The 17,193-nt window shown below is 33.9% G+C and overlaps 1 protein-coding gene across 1 annotated transcript in view; it reads left to right on the top strand.

Annotated features, from left to right (window-relative positions):
- Window positions 1-17,193, top strand: part of RYR2 (ryanodine receptor 2) — a 753,550-nt gene that overhangs the window by 362,071 nt on the left and 374,286 nt on the right. Inside the window, exons 13-14 of the mRNA XM_072822940.1 lie at window positions 3,486-3,642; window positions 16,767-16,931. Coding sequence (XP_072679041.1) covers window positions 3,486-3,642; window positions 16,767-16,931 — 322 coding nt within the window. The remainder of the gene's footprint in view (window positions 1-3,485; window positions 3,643-16,766; window positions 16,932-17,193) is intronic.

The raw sequence follows: 17,193 nt of genomic DNA, 5'->3' as shown, positions 1-17,193 counted from the left end.
ATTTTGAGATTAATGCTTATCTAATGATGATTAAAATAGTTTAATGGTCTTTAGTCATTTTTGCTTATATATCCCAATGCATTAATTTTTCATTATCAAGCTTTTTTATTACCAGTTTTAATAGATGCGTAAAATGTAACTTATGGTGTATTAGAAGTAGTGATATTTTAAAATGAAAGTTATACCACTCTTTTAAAAGTATCTCATTGTCTCTAATTACTGCTATGATTTAATACCCATCTTTGTTTATTTAAAATACTTGCACTTAGTCTTTTTGAATAGTAGAAATTATATACTCTTTCTCATCATCATCATATTTGTTACTCTCCCATGACAGAATTTTTTATCCCAAATCATATTTTTTATGATTGAAAGACTTTGTTACTCTAGCATATGCCTCTGCAACAAAAAGATATATAAAATAATTTATATTTTTTGTATTTCCAATGATAATGTCTGTAACTTTAAAAAGTTCTTCTATATTAACTCCATTAATTATTAATTAACTGATAATAAATTCTTCTATATAGCTCATAGTTGATAAAATCCACTTAAATGTTAAAACTCTGGTAAACATTGAACTTAAAAGTAAAATTTTATTAGAAATATATCTCTTAATAAGATGGAAAAAGAAGTGGTGGCCTTATAAAACAAAGGGAGGAGAGCTCAGAGCTTTTATGTGTTTCATAAATTATTCAGAAAATTCAGGGAAAGGGGTTTTAAATATATATTTGAATTTCCTTTACCTTGTGTTTTATGAAAATGACAAGCTAATTAGCAAAATGAGTCAATAAAGGTGAAGTTTAGATAGGTGTTGTTGCCATTATAAAACAGACTCCAGATGTGTTTTCAAATTTATTGATATGCCTCCCTTTTGTTATTATGTGCTTAAAGAAATGGGTTAGTTGGTTTAGTTGTTTTGAACAAACAAGGTCCTAAATCTGTCTCATTTTGTAGGTTAAAAAAAAAAGAAGGATGAGAACTCTTGTAAACCAGAGTTTTTTATTGTCAATGCTGTTTTTGATGAACTGTAATGACATAAATTTAGATTGTTCTGCACATCCTTCTATTATGCGGTCTTGATGCTTTTTAACTACTGTTGCCTAGTGTTTGAAGTTTGAAATGGGAAGTGTGGGGTCTGTTTTAACTTTATAGTAGATAACTGAGAATCCAGAAAGAGCCTGATCTCCTGGTCAGCCAGAGGTGAGAGGGTGCATGTCAGGGCCACAGTGTTTGTGGCTCCACTGACTGCCTGGAATCCCCATGACAGCAAAGGACACTAAACAGCAGCAGGTGGAGCAGGTAGTTTTTCAGCCATTTAAAGATGAGAGATGCTTTGGTTTGCTGTGTTACCATAGGAAACTGCTTTGCATTACTATGTTACTGTTTTTAGTTTACTAAATATTTGCTGCCCTTTGATTATCCTGGGCTTGTCCATGGGCATTAGAGGCCAGCTAATTTGGATGGCTGTATGCTAAAGGAAATATGCTTAGACTTTACAGTGTTTTGCTGATAAATGGCCAAATTCATTCCATTTCTTACATAATCCTCTTGGTGACTTGAAAAGAGTGTTTGTAAGTATGTTCCCTAATTAAGTAGATTTGTACATAGTATCCAGAATACCCTCTACCAGAATCTGGTACAAAATATTACTTGGTCAAAATTTCGAACTATTTTGAAATGAAGTTGTTTTGTATGATGATTAAGATAAGTCATTACCTAGGAAAAACATTTAGATGGTTCTTCAAATAATGGGAGTATTAAAAATAATTGTTTTTCATGGCATGTGCAAAGAATATACTTATTTTATAAGAGGGGAATAAACAAAGCTTGTTCATTTACCAGACTAGAAATAATTTAATATTCTATTGTTGGTAAACAAATTTTAATTTCATTTTTGACAATACTGTGTTATTAGAAGGTTTATTGGTACATGGTTATTGTTTTAGTTGAAGGACTTGTGCAAATTAATTACCTTCATAAACAAATCCATGTAATAATGGTCTTATCCCAGTATCATTCTACTGTTAATTTTCCCTGCTAATTTTCTAATTGAAAAATTCAAGTTAGGAATAAGCATAAAATTGACTTACAATTTATAAAGATTGATGAATTTGAAGAAAGTATTCTCAATTTGTAGAATACAAAAGACCCTACATTTTTTTGATGGCCTTTTGAATGACCTTGTATTAAAACAAGTTTATTAATTGATAAAATCATGTTAAAATTCTCCGTATCTTCATTTTTTGTCTGTTTGATTCATTACACAATGATAAAAGCTTCCACTGTAATTGTTTCTGTTGTACTGTTCCACTGTAATTATCTTCCTTTGGTGTCATTTTCTTTTTGCCAATGACATGTGGAGCTTCATGACATACATTCTTTTTAGAGTATGTTTTTTCTCCTTATAAAATACCTAACTGTATCCCCTTTCTGCTTTTTGCCTTAAGTTCTACTTTTTTAATATCATCTTTACCAGGACTTGTTCCTTTTGCATTTATATGCATGATCAAACTTTTTCATTCATTTATTTTTAGTTCTTTAAAAAATTATTTTATTTTCACTGTATTTTTTATCAGTGATAAGAGGCTGTCTGGTTTTGCGCATCACCACATTCACTGAAAGTTGTACATATCAGAGCCTTGTTTTTCTTCCTTACTGTAGTGAGTACAAGGATCAGATACATGTAACTTTCAGTAAACACAGTGCTGTCTGAAACAAGGATGGTGTGTGTGTTGATTTTTTTCTACCCTGTCTGAAAGTCATTTTACAAAGCAGATTTTAATGATCATAACTTTGCTTTTTATCTTTTTTCTGCAACCTTAGTTTGTATGTTCTGTTTACTTGCATTGTAGTGTTTCTTTTTTTTTCTCTCTTGACCTTTTTAGAATTCTTATTTTCTTGGTTTATCTTTTTTGTTGATCAGTTTTTAATGATACGGTTATTTCACATGATTAACTTTCAATGCATAGGAACAGATTTTGAGTACATATATACTGTAATTTATATGTGTGAGTTCCAGTTAGTTACAATTAGGCATTGACTGAATTACCACTATAATTTTCAAGCCTGCAAATCCAACAAAAGTTTTTAACTAGTAAATTCTAAAGTATTCTTTAAACTTAAAATTTCTTTGTCTGTGACTAGTGATTCAATGTTAACTTGGACCACAAGTCCTTAGTCATCTTTGCATGCGGTAGTATATAGTACAGATGGCATTATATTTTAAAGTCAAACTCCTTGAGTTAAATTATGCTTCCATTTACTATTAGTTGTGTAGCATTGACCATTACTTAATGATTCTGGATAATCATTTTGTTATTTGTGGAGTCAAATTCATACCACCAACATCACAAGGTTTTGAGGAATGTTGAATAAGACAATATATGTTAGGCAAAGTTCACTTTCCCAACACATACCTTTTAATTGCTTTTTCTCCTATGATTGTGGATGCTATTGGATCAAGTCTTAACTATGTTTGTTAGGTGGAGTGGAAGCCACATAAGATGGGGCCAGCCTTTCCGACTACGCCATGTCACAACAGGAAAATACTTGAGTCTCATGGAAGACAAAAGCCTTCTACTCATGGACAAAGAAAACGCAGATGTAAAATCAACAGCATTTACCTTCCGATCTTCCAAGGTAAGACAGAAAATATCATGTTGAAGTACCTGCAAGTATGTCCCAACCACATTTCTTTACATTTATTTCTAAATTTACATCTATTTCTAAATTTCTGGTTTTTCTTCCATCCATTCCTTTCCAATAATAGTCATTTCCTAAACCACTAAAACCTGCCCAGGTGTCTCACCTGAGTTATAGTTCTTTGGTTGTTTACATATAACACATTCATCTCGCTTGTTTCTGTTTACTTAGGCTTTGACAAGCATAGTTGGCACAAAGCTCATGCTGTTATCCTATAACATTATGATGGTAAAGAATGTCAGAACCTCAAAGGCACATTTACACATCCTGTCTTATATGCCGACCTTTCTTCTTTTGAATCATTTGTAGGCGGGGCGGGGGGGAACCTCTAAGAAAACTCCTTAGATATCTAGTGAGAATCCCTCTGAACCAAATGATGAATAGAATAGGAAAAAATACATGTGCATCAAAGTCAAGTTGGAATGCCAGTACTCCAGCACAGCTGGTCCCCTCAGTGCTTCATGACTGGTCCCTAGACAACCCACAATGCAATATGGATTCCTACTCATGCTTCAGCAAAATAACAAATGTCCTGAACAATGAGGTGTCTCTGGAATGGTTGAAAATCACATGTTGAGTTGACAGATGCCAAGCATCTATTGTATGCATTATTATTATAATTATATATTTATGTCCTTCGTTTAATGAAGAATGTGAAACTTGAGCATAATGATAGGAATAGGGCCAGATTACTGATTAGCTTTTATCACAGAGATGCAAAACCTGATGCCCCTATTATAGCTAGTAGCAAGGTTGGGTGAGTTCAGGAGTAACTTTGAGAAGACATTAGACTGAGTACACATCCCTAGTGCCATTCTCCTACTTTGTAGTGTACAGGGTGAGGGAATATGCTCTGGACTCTTGAGTTCCCCAGAAATCTCCAGAAGAAGCAGCCCTGTCAATCCCTATTCTGTATTGTGAAAATAGAGTCAAAGCTGGTAAACCCCAGTGGACTATCTCAGATAGGGCTCACAGGTGTATATTTGTTGCATGTACCCACAGAGGGGCTCTGAATGCTGTATGGACCCCTGGTGGATAGTTGCTCTTTGTCTCTATAGTTGGGAAGCACAGTTGGTCTCATTGTGAATGAATGAGCTTGATGTTGATTGGCTTCTTTCTCAAGCCTAACTAAGCAGAAGAGTGGGAGTTTGCTAGTATATCCACTGATAACACCTCAGTCCAAAAAGGGGAAAAAATTCAGTTCAGTAAAGAGGAATTAGTTATCTGGTGGTAGAAGTCCTTTTTGAGTAAAAACGATGGTACCTGTTAAAACATCATACAGCTTTGGGGCAGGAAAAGTAGAAACACTGAAGGAAACGCTTAGCACTCTAGCAAAATATAATTTAACAAAATATAATTTGGCAAAATAAAATCCCAGAGAAGTAAAAGAACCTGAACAGGCATATCACAATGAAAGACATTGGGAAAGTTTTCCAAGCTATAGCATGTACAAAGACAAAATCCAGCAGGAATTAGAGGCAAAAGGGAAAAAGTGTAAGGTGAGTAAGTGTTCTGATTGCCTCCCATGAAACAGAAGGCAAGTAATTTTTTTAAGATTTTATTTATTTATTTGAGAGAGAGACATAGTAAGAGGGAGAGAGAGAAGGAGCGAGCTAGAGTGGGAGTGCATGCAGGAGCCAGGGGGAAGGGGCAGAAGGAGAGGGAGAATCAAACTCCCCACTGAACAGGGAGCCAGGATGTGGGGCTCGATCCCAGGACCCCAGGATCATGACCTGAGCCAAAGGCAGACGCTTAACTGACTGAGCGACTCAGGTGCCTCAGTAATGCTTTTTAAAACTGAAAAATCAGGTAAAAGAGCTCTAAGATATTTAAAAAAGGAAAACAGTAGAGTACAATGAAATTTACTAAAATAAGGTGATAGAAGAGAGGGCATTTGGTGAGAAAAAAAAAAAAAGGAAAATACTACCATTGTCATCCTACATAATCCATCCCAGTAGAAAGAGGACAAGGCAACAAGAATCATGGACACACACAGCCACAGAAACCCACAATCAACAGAAATAATAGGCCACATAGCAAACAACTGGAAAACAGATAAATTTAAAAACAGAAAACCTAAAATATGACAGAGTGGAGGCCAGTGTGTTTGTCTTATCAGTATATAAAAATGGGCTAACATCACAATTTAAAATAAAAATTTCATAGTGGATCATGAAGTATAAGTTACACTGACATTAAGAGACACCTCCAAAACAATTTTATTTGGAAAGTTTGTACATTAAAAGATGGCTAAAGGAATACCAGGAAAATACAAACAGGAACAAAGGGTGTCATATTTAATATCAGATGAGAAGAAATTCAGGCACAAAAAAGAGTGAAACAAAAGTACTTAATGATATCAAAGAGTGCAATTCACTGAGGATGTAACAATTATCGAGTCCATGTACCAAATAAAATGATATAGTATTAATATTAGTATTAATATTCATTAATAATTCAATAATTGCTGCATTTCTACCTCTTGTAAGTCTGCCAAGAGAGCTGAGCACTCTCTGTAACTGATATCACTGAGTATCAGGACACCCAGGTGGGAGAACCAAGGACAGAAGGGATGAGTCATTTGTCCAAGTCACTGGGCTGGGAGCATAGAAGAGCCATTGGACAGGAGGTTATCTCTGCCCCAAACTGCCTGTCCAGGATCGGTTTAAAGAACTACAGCTCAGCTGCAGGCTTGGAACCCTGAACCGACTAGTTTACTCATCCCCCCAACTCCCTTGTCTGGCTGCCACAGGAGTCTGGAGATGTGCCCTGGAGATGTGCCCTTCACCTTGCAGGGCCTCACACAACTGAAATACCACCCCGCTTGTCTATAGGCTGCCAGGCAAAAATTCCCTTTTGCTGTAGAAATCTGAATACTGAGTTCATCTTTCTGTTTTCATTATATCTGTAACAACCATATTCCAGTGGCCTCCAAAAATCCTGTTGCTATAGAAATCTGAATATTGATGCTATCTTTCTCCTTTTATTCTTTCTATAGTAATCTTGATTCTCCAGGAGGTAAATGGATGCATGTGGCAAAACGGGCTAAGTTATTCAAACAGATATTGGAAATATAAAAGAGAAATGTATATTAACATATTTTTAAACTTTCTTGTGTACATATAGCCACTGAACTAACAGTTTAATTTTTCTTAATGAAGGGAGGTTGTTTTACTGATATAAAATAAAACCTGTGCAAGCTAACTTCATCATTCTTTATCATGGCAAAAAAAAATAGGAAAAGACTCAGATAGTCAACATATATAGTTGGTAGCTAAGTTGGTATTAGCCCTCAGAATATACTGATCTTGAAAGATATCCATTGTAATACTATTGGATTTTTTAAAAAGGTAGATTGTAATATAGTTTTAAAAACTTATTTTTTTACTTAAAAAATAAATTCTTGTGTGTTTGTGTATGATTATATGATATATGTAGAAGGATCTACAGTAGTCTTTTAATTTTGAGTACTTTAGAAGATCAGATGGAAGGCATATGAGACTAAGTGTAGGGGAAATTTTTTATTTAAGTTTTAAAAAACAAATCTCTGGACTATTTTGCTTGTTACAACAATAGCCATATTTCTTTTGCAACAATCAGTTAAAGAAGAAAACAATCATTGCATTGACATTCTTGGACATAGGTTTTATGCACTTTTTTTTTTGATGGATGTTTAGAAATGGAAGTACTCAAAAAAATAGTACCTTTTGAAACATTTTCCTCCAAATATGTCTGCTAATTTTCTGTCAGTATTAGAGTATAGCTGGCATTTGAAAATGTGTTACTAGCTAGATCTTTCTTCTGTGCTCAAGGATTCTGTTTCTGGATTTTGGCAACTTTGTATTGTCATAGATTACACTAGTAGAGAGCAAGGATCCCAATGAAAGTACTTCTTAACGAATTATTCAATTTCTCTGAAGCTAATCTCTTATTAAATCATTCTAATATGAAAGTAGTTAATAATTCACTGTCCTGTACTCTACTTTTTAAATTCACCATGATAATTATATATGATAACATGGTTGAGAGTACTGAAGGTAGAGGAAAAAGCTAGGAAAATATTTTATTTCTACAATCACAGAATTTTCATTTTAAGATCACTGGCAGATTAGATAATAACATTCTTTCTATGATATAGAAATAGTAACTCTATCATTTCTTTCGAAAATTGCTTTTTTATTATGTATAATAGTCATAGAAGAATTTTAAAGGGAATTAAATAATGTAGCAAGGATAAAATTATATTCCCTTACTCAGAAGCAACTATATTGTGTGTATGTGTGTGTATTTCAGTTATTGGCAAATATATACATTTTTTGATATTTAAAAAGGGCTAATTATTAAAATCGAAATCTATGATGAAAGTTGTTTTCTGCAGTTACATAACAAAGAAGCATTGAACTTAGAAACAACTGAAACAGAACGAAAGTCTCTAATTATAAATGAAATTCTATATTTTTAAAATAAGATGTTCTTATATTGTCAAGATTTTAGAGAAAATAGTGTGAATAGATTCTCTGGTCCCTTTTTTTTTTTTTTTTTTAAATTTTTTTTTTTATTTATTTATAATAGTCACAGAGAGAGAGAGAGAGAGAGAGAGAGGCAGAGACACAGGCAGAGGGAGAAGCAGGCTCCATGCACTGGGAGCCTGACGTGGGACTCGATCCCGGGTCTCCAGGATCGCGCCCTGGGCCAAAGGCAGGCGCTAAACCGCTGCGCCACCCAGGGATCCCCTCTGGTCCCTTTTTTAATTACGATATTTGATCATGGACACTGGTCTTTGAAATAAATGTTGAGTTCACTTAAAGGTGTGTGCATATGTATGTATTACGTATATCTATTCACTTAAAGATGCTTTTTTTTTTCTTTAGTGCTTTTGACAGGTTAAAAATGCTTGTCATATCTTTACATATTTTATTATGTTAGTTTCCAATAAAAATAATGAGTACTTCCAATAGTTAGTTAGTTTTAGTATTTATATCCAAAGTCTGGAAGTGCCACATAACTCATCGAAGCTTCAGTCTGTCATCTGCATAATGAAGATTAAAAATAGTATCTAAGCTCCAAAGGCTTGATCAAGGATTAAACAAGATAATGCACATAGGGTGCTTAGCACATTCCTTGGCATTTAATAAGCTGTTAGCTGTTATACTTATTTTCATTGTGTGAATGTGTACATTTTAAACATTTACATTCCAATATATTCCATTTATATTCCAATAGTTTCCAATAAAAATAATGAGTACTTCAGTTTCTAGAAGGCAAAGATTTCTTTTTGTAAAGCATTTCTTTGATTTTTAGTGTATTTTGAGTATATAATTAATAAATGACTTGATTGACATAACTATTGTATTGCAAATCAAGTATTAACTATTGATAAAAAATTGAACTTTCTAGGTCAGTTGAAAATATCAACTTTTATCTTAGATTTAGGGTATGGTTTTGGAAATTCTGAAGTAAAAATTGTTTGTACTTAAATTTACAGTCCCTTATCTGTGACAGTTGAGACCTCTTTGAAAGTATATTCTTAAAATTTAGCAAATCATTAAGATTATTCTTTCATAAAATTATAAGTGAAAGTGGCTTTAAAAAGTCATTCTACTAGTTAATATAAGAAGCAATTTTTTTCTTATTGTCATTGGGATATCTTTGACACTAAGATGAGCACTCAATACCCAATGTCAAATTCATATTTGACAGAAGACTCAACAATTGTTGATAATTATATATTTTCAGAATACACAGAATAAAGTGGAAAGTAGTTCATAATATAACCAGTGTTTTCTTTTATCCAGCTTTGTTGAGATATAATTATATATAATATTGTGTCACTATAAAGTATACAATGTGATGATTTGATACACGTGTATATTACAAGGTGATTATGTTGGTCTTCCACTAAAAACATTTGACATAATGAAAAATTCAGTTTGATTTGTATAGATTTTCTTAGGCCAAGTATTCTTCAGTTTCTCCCCCCCAAGATATAATTTTTCTTTAGTTTAATACCCACTAAAATATTCTCCTGTAGGTTTCCCTCCAGTTTTCTCTTTCCCACACACCCTGAACAAAAACCTTCTGCTACTGAAATGATGAAATATCAACCTCAAATAAGACTGCCATTGAAAAAAAAAAAAAAGACTGCCATTGAGATGACAGGAATTATGGATCATATCATACAGTAGACATAGAACAAAACATTTTCACGACATAGTTGTTAGTATGTCATTTTTATTTGGAATTTTTAAAATTTTTGGTTCAAAAAATGTTTAAGATGTTTTAAAATGTACACATTCACACAATGAAAATAATTATAACAGCTAACAGCTTATTAAATGCCAAGGAATGTGCTAAGCACCCTATGTGCATTATCTTGTTTAATCCTTGATCAAGCCTTTGGAGCTTAGATACTATTTTTAATCTTCATTATGCAGATGAGAGACTGAAGCTTGGATGAGCTATGTGGCAGTTCCAGACTTTGAATATAAATACTAAAACTAAAACCCTCTTTAATAAGAAAATTAAATATTTAATAATAATAATGATAATGGCAGATAGAAAAGATGTTGCTCACCTATGATCATCTGACTATTATGGTTATTTAGTGATTGATTAAATATCTAAAAAATAAAAGCAAAGTGAGAATTTGAGTATTTTTTCTTATCAAAATAGTTATACAAAGTCATCAATGGAGATGGATTTTGTGTTTAGTCAGAATTAAAATCAAAATAAATTTTTTCAGTCCCCCTTTCTCAAGGGATGTTGATAGAAAATAATGCCAACTGTGGGTTTATAGAAGATACAGAAATTCAGATACAGTTTTTATGCTGATCCTTCTTAGTGACAGTCAGCCCAAGAATGAGCTGAGCTCATTGAACTCTTCTGTGGTTAAGACAAGATGTATCAAAGTTCAACCAGAGATGCAGAACCAGCATGAGATATGTTTATATTAAGGGATTTTTATTATGAGATTGTGAAGGCTGGTTAGGTAAATCTGGAGTTCATCATGCAAATGGCTGGAAAGAAAGATCATGATTAGGGTAGAACCCCGTGGACACTAGCTGCTTGCAGTCTCTGAGCTCAGGGAAAACCTAAGCCCTCTTTAAAGGGCTCACCTGATTAACTTTCACTCATCCAGGTTATTGGCTCACAGTCAACTGAATACAGACCGTAATTACATCCCCAAGATTTTTTCACCTTTGACATGTAATGTAATCTAATCATGAGTGCTGTCGCATCCTATTCCTTGGCCCAACCCATGTTCAGGGGGTAGGGATTACACAAGGCTTTCCCTAAGGTACTTTGATCTTGTTTCACTGCTGCTATGGAAGCTCCTCAAAGACCCTTCCAGAACAAGCAGTTTTTTTAAAGCCCTTCTCTCTACAAACCCACACACCAGAGTGTCCCCTCATGAGATTTCTGAACAACAGGGATCAAGAAAATTATGTATTTTTTATAGTCTTGCTTTGGATGGGCAAAGCTTGGCCTGGCCTATCTGTTCCAGTAATTTCTCTGACCCTTTTGCATTTTTACACTCCCAGTTCTCAGTGAGCAACTATCTTGTGTTTAAGTGTGGCACCATAATGAAGCCAAAAAGAAATTTGACGTTTTAATTTTCCTAACTTTAAATATTATTTGTCTTAAGGAGAACTGGCTATTACAAAAACACTTCATCCTTTAAGAATAAAGGCCTTTCCCTCCCCCTTCCTATCTGCCAACTTTACAGAATAATTTGGAAGGATTTAAGGATGATTTCAATTAATGCTAGATGAATCTCTCTGAACTACCTTATCCATATAATAAAAACATAATCCTATATGACTACTTTAAAAATTTTAATGAGCCTCAAGGTGCCTGGGTCATTTAGTATTTGGGTAGCTCAGCTGGTTAAGTGTCTGACTCTTGATTTTGGATCAGGACATGATGTTGAGGTCATGAGATTGAGCCCCACGTGGGCTCCATGCTAGGTGTGGAAACTGAAAGAGAAAGATTCTCTTTCTCCCTCTGCCCCCTGCCCCATGTCTTAATGAGCTTCATTTGGTATATCTAATGCCTATGTATCACTTAATACAGACAGTTATCAGAAATAATTTTGGCTTTATAGGCCAGTTTGGTATGCCCAGTGCCAAAATAACCACTTAGTATTTTTCATGCTGATCTTTTTTACTTCTAGAACCATTTTGATATTGTTTAGGAAATTAGATTTTCTAAACATTCATAAGTGGAATTATTTGAATGTTAGGATTGGGAGTAGTTTATAAATATATTTTTTGTGGGAAATCTGATGAGGTAGGTGATTTTCTTCCAAAAATTTATTCACTTAGTAAATCTTTATTAAGAATCTGTTATTTGCAGGTACCATTCTGCTTCTAGGTAGATGGGCCATTGAGGTGAAGGAACCAGGCATATGATTCTTGCCCTTGGAAAACTAATTTATAGTCAAATAAGAAAGAAGGCAATTTCAGTAAAATGCTAGCATTTCTTTCATAGTTGAAGTATAGCATGCTGTGGTTGTCCATGAATCAAAAGAGAACATGTTTATCCAGAAAATCATCTAAGGGTAAAAATAGAAGTCTTTTCAGGAACTCTAGACTGTGTCAAAGAGAGTTGTTTCTTTTTTGAGCATTTTTATGGTTCTCAAATCTCAAGATTATTCTTATATTTGACTATTTAAGAATTTATGGATGTTAGTAAGTGCTAAAATAATGAGGATCTAAACGTCCTCAATTAAATGGAGGTGGTATGGGGATTAAATATTATATGTCTTTTGAGGAAAGTTTCTTTTTAATGGCTAAGTGCTTATTATGTCACAGCACTTTGAAAAGCAATCTGCTCTTGGGGACACCTGCATGGTGCAGTTGATTAAGGGTCCAATTCTTGATTTTTGCCTCAAGTTATGGTCTCAGGTTGTAGGATTGAGCCCCGTGTCATGCTCTGCACTCAACACAGAGTCTGCTTGGGATTGTCTCTCCCTATGCATCTGCTCCCCACCACATGCAAATGCACACATGCACTCTCTGTAAATAAATAAATAAATAAATAAATAAATAAATAAATAAATAAATAAATAAATAAATAAATAAATAAATAGATAGATAGATAGATCTTTTAAAAAAAATCTGATTTTGAGACTGGAAAATTTCTATTGATCTGCTTTCAACTTCCTTGACTCCTTAGTCTGTAGTTTCAATCTGATGTTAAGCTGATCCAATTAATTTTATATTTCAATTTTTGTTTCTGTTTTGCTATTACATTTCATTTTATATAGTTTCTCAACTGAGATTCCCATCAGTTTATTCATTATGCATATGTTTTCCTTTATGTCCTTGAATGTTTTTTATATTTGTAATAGTTGCCTTAAAGTCCTTCTCTGCTAATTGTAAGGGCTATCTCTGCATCATTTCTGTTACCTGTTACTACTTTTTCTTTGGTATGGGTCACATTTGGTTTTGTTTTTTTAATTTAGTATAGGTCACTTTTTCTTGTTTTTCTTGTCTACTTGTTTTTGACAGTATATACTGCATATTAGAAATGATACATTATAGAGACTCTGAATTTTGTGGGACCTTTTTGTTTTTTTTTTTGTTTTGTTTTCTAAAGAGTATTTTGGTTTCAGCAGGCAATTCACCCTGTTGGACTGAACCTCCAGCTTTGTTCTCTCTTTTTGTAGTGGGCAGTTGCTTGTATTTCTGCTTACTTATTTTAGCTTTCATCTCTCATTCTGTAGGGCATAGTTTAGTGTTCAAAAAGAATTTGGGTAAATTTATAAGCAGACTTTGCAGATATTTTTTTTTTGGCCTGGGATTTAGCTCATCTAATGTTCTGGCTGCTTTTTGAGCCCTCAAGTGTGTGCTCTGATATCTCAAGCCAGTAAAGCAGAAGATTTCTTTTGCCTGAGCTGTAGGCTGACAAATAGGCAGGGCATGCCCGACAGCCAAAGGCAGCTTTTAAAAATATCACTTGGGTACTGTTTTCCTTTAGAGAGAAAAATATTCTCCAATTTCTCCCTGCTTTTGGTCCCTTTCAATGATCTTCAGATAGATTCTGGAGAGTATTTTTTTTTTCTAAATTGTATAATTGTTATCTATGATCCAACTCTACTGTACTCTGTCATTTCCTAAAGCCAGACGAAATAAAACAAAAACAGAAACAAAAGAATGAAAGAATGAAAAAAAACCCCAAAAGAATAAAAGAAGAATGAAAAAAAGTCAAAAAGTGATACCAAAACTATAAAGGCTGCTGATTTTGATACAGAGTAGCTAATACAGAGTATTAGTAAAACTATTACTTGCCTGATTTGGACACTGTATTTCTAGTAATACAGGCTAATTTTAGTAGGTGTCACATTCTTGACTCATGTTTATGCTTAGGTTTATAGTCGTTCAAAGTATCTAGATTATTCTCACCTGAATTTCTCTACTCCTAAACCTGACTTACAGAAAATGACAGGAAATAAAAGAAGGAAACATGAATGGCCTTTATTCTCTCATACAGTAAATAATCACACTACTTTTTTTTCTAATGTTACTTTGGCAGTTTTTCCCTGACCTGAGGATCAGAGATTGTTACTAAAACAGTCTTCAGGAAATGTCATGATTAAAACTTCTAACCGGAGAGTAATGTGGACTACTTCATAAAAGCCAGACAAAGCATAACTTTACAATGAGGAATTGTGGCTTCGCAAAGCACAATCCAAACTCTATAAATAGACTACCAACTAATTCCTTTGGATAAAGGAAAAACAAAAAGTAAGAATGTTAGAGGCTCATTGTTTTATTCAGAGGAGATAATTACATTGTTATATTTTACCCTGGAATTTAATTTTCCCATTGATAGGTTTGGTGTAAGTGGATTAGTAGTTTATCTTGTTTGATAGAATGAAGTTGGAAAGGCTTAATTATCTGTTTTATGGAAGATTCTTAGAAGAGTGTCCCAAGTTATTTGCATAATGGTTAAATCAACTTATAATTGTATTCATTTCCTTGTATGAACTTGACCTTCTGTATTAAAAATTTCAGTTCACTTTAGTTTTCAAATGTTGGAATGTTCATAATCATTTTAGAGTTATAAGTTATTTAGTACAACATCAAATGACAGGAACAAAATCTACCAAAATTTTGTTTTCCTTGAATTACTCCTTTTTGAATAACAGCCATAAGGTTTACTGCAATCTAATCTTCAAAAACATTTGTGTAACTATTAGTAATTTCCAACTAATTGTGTAATTATTACTCCAAGCAAAACTTCAAAAACACTTGTGTAACTATTACAAAAGCCAAATAAGGAAAGACACAGGTGAGATTTAAATTAAATTTAACAATGAAAGACCACAGAGAAGAATAAGAAACCGCAAAAAGAGGTACAGAAGCAAAAAGAACATTGGATTTTTTTTCTTTATTTTTAAGGACTATATAGAATTTCAAGCTATCATGGGGCCTGAAGACTAGAATTCAGTGTGGGAGGGAAAACTGAAAGAACACATTAAAGGAAGAAGCATCAAAATAAGTATATCTTGTTGGTGTCAGATGATTCATTGTTCTTAGCACAGGGAGCTTAACCTAGTAAGCTCCTACAGGGAACGAATATTTCCATAGTCCACATTGGAAGTTGTAGTTGTGGAAACTGAATTATCGCTTTGATCAGTTCAAAAGAAATTATCACTATTATTACCGTCCTTAGTAACATCACCATCAACATTGCCAACACCCCATATTTATGGTCAGAATCATGAAAATGTATGTAAGTGTTCATTTTATCCCAGGCACCCAGCTGAAAACTTTATATGCATTATCCATTTTTTCTGATACTACAGGCAAGATACTTTTGTTAGCTTTATTTACAAGTGAGAAACCTAAGGCTTAAAAGGTTTAATTAAATCGTCTTAAGGTCACAGAAGTAATCAGAGGCAGAGATTGAACTCAAAAGTGGATTTTCTGTTTCCTTAAACCTATGCTCTTAATCACCAATAATGGGAAAAAAAACTGGAAGTCTGAGCTACTAATTTTAAGATGTCTGGTTTGGAGTTTGCCATGAAGCAATATAAAATTTTATGTTATGGCCAAAATAATTTTCTACCAGTATGAATAATTCAAGGTAGTTTATTTATCTTTATAATTTCCCACTTTGATTTTCAGTATCAGTTGAACTGCTGGAATAGAGTACTTAAAAATTTTTTTTTTTATTGGAGTTCAGTTTGCCAACATATACCATATCATGCTCATCCCGTCAAGTGCCCACCTCAGTGCCTGTCACCCAGTCACCCCACCCCCTGCCCACCTCCCCTTCCACTACCACTTGTTTGTTTCCCAGAGTTAGGAGTCTCTCATGTTCTGTCATCCTCACTGATATTTCCCACTCATTTTCTCTCCTTTCCCCTTTATTCCCTTCACTATTTCTTATATTCTCCAAATGAATGAGACCATATAATATTTGTCCTTCTCTGAATGACTTACTTCACTAAGCATAATACCCTCCAGTTCCATCCACGTTGAAGCAAATTGTGGGTATTTGTTGTTTCTAATGGTTGAGGAATATTCCATTGTATATATAGACCACATCTTTTTTATCCATTCATCTTTCGATGGACACTAAGGCTCCTTCCACAGTTTGGCTATTGTGAACATTGCTGCTATAAATATTGGGGTGCAGGTGTCCTGCTGCCTCACTGCTTCTGTATCTTTGGGGTAAATCCCCAGTAGTGCAATTGAGTACTTGACCATTATTATTTTATTTTTTATTTTATTATTTTTTAAAGATTTTGTTCATTTATTCATGAGAGAAGCAGAGGGAGAGAGAGAGGCAGAGACACAGGCAGAGGGAGAAGCAGGCTCCATGCGAGGAACGCGATATGGACTCGATCCCGGGACTCCAGGATCATACCCTGGGCTGAAGGCAGATGCCAAACCGCTGAGCCACCTAGGGATCCCAAACCATTATTATTTTAAAGGATGTCAGAGGGCTGAATTTTTCAAGGAGCATATTTACAAAAAGGCAAAGTTCTTTCAATATAAACTACTATTTTTAGAACTTTTGCTTATCTTTTTTTCCTTTTTCTCCTCTAGGAAAAATTGGATGTGGGTGTGAGAAAAGAAGTAGATGGCATGGGGACATCTGAAATAAAATATGGAGACTCAGTATGCTATATACAACATATAAATACAGGCCTATGGCTTACCTACCAGTCTGTGGATGTAAAATCAGTGAGAATGGGATCCATACAACGTAAGGTAAGATTATGTAAGAACACAATTCATAGTAGCCATTTTTTATGACAAAAAACACAAATGCCAAGACAAAAAGAAATAGCTAACAATTTGAGCCACCTGCTAAACATCATTATTGACATGCAAAAAGGTCAAATCTCACCATAGTAATCTCTCTGGTTTTTGTGAGGTAAACTATGCTGGATATTACAACACAGCTTTAAATATTAAGCCCAGAAGTATACTCTTTTCTGGATCCTATCCTAGTCTACCTACTTCAGTTTGT

Source organism: Canis lupus, chromosome 4 (genome assembly GCF_048164855.1).
Source record: "Canis lupus baileyi chromosome 4, mCanLup2.hap1, whole genome shotgun sequence".
NCBI classification, from domain to species: Eukaryota; Metazoa; Chordata; class Mammalia; order Carnivora; family Canidae; genus Canis; species Canis lupus.
The sequence above is the reverse complement of the archived record's forward strand: the minus strand, read 5'-3'. Positions and strand labels throughout refer to the sequence as shown.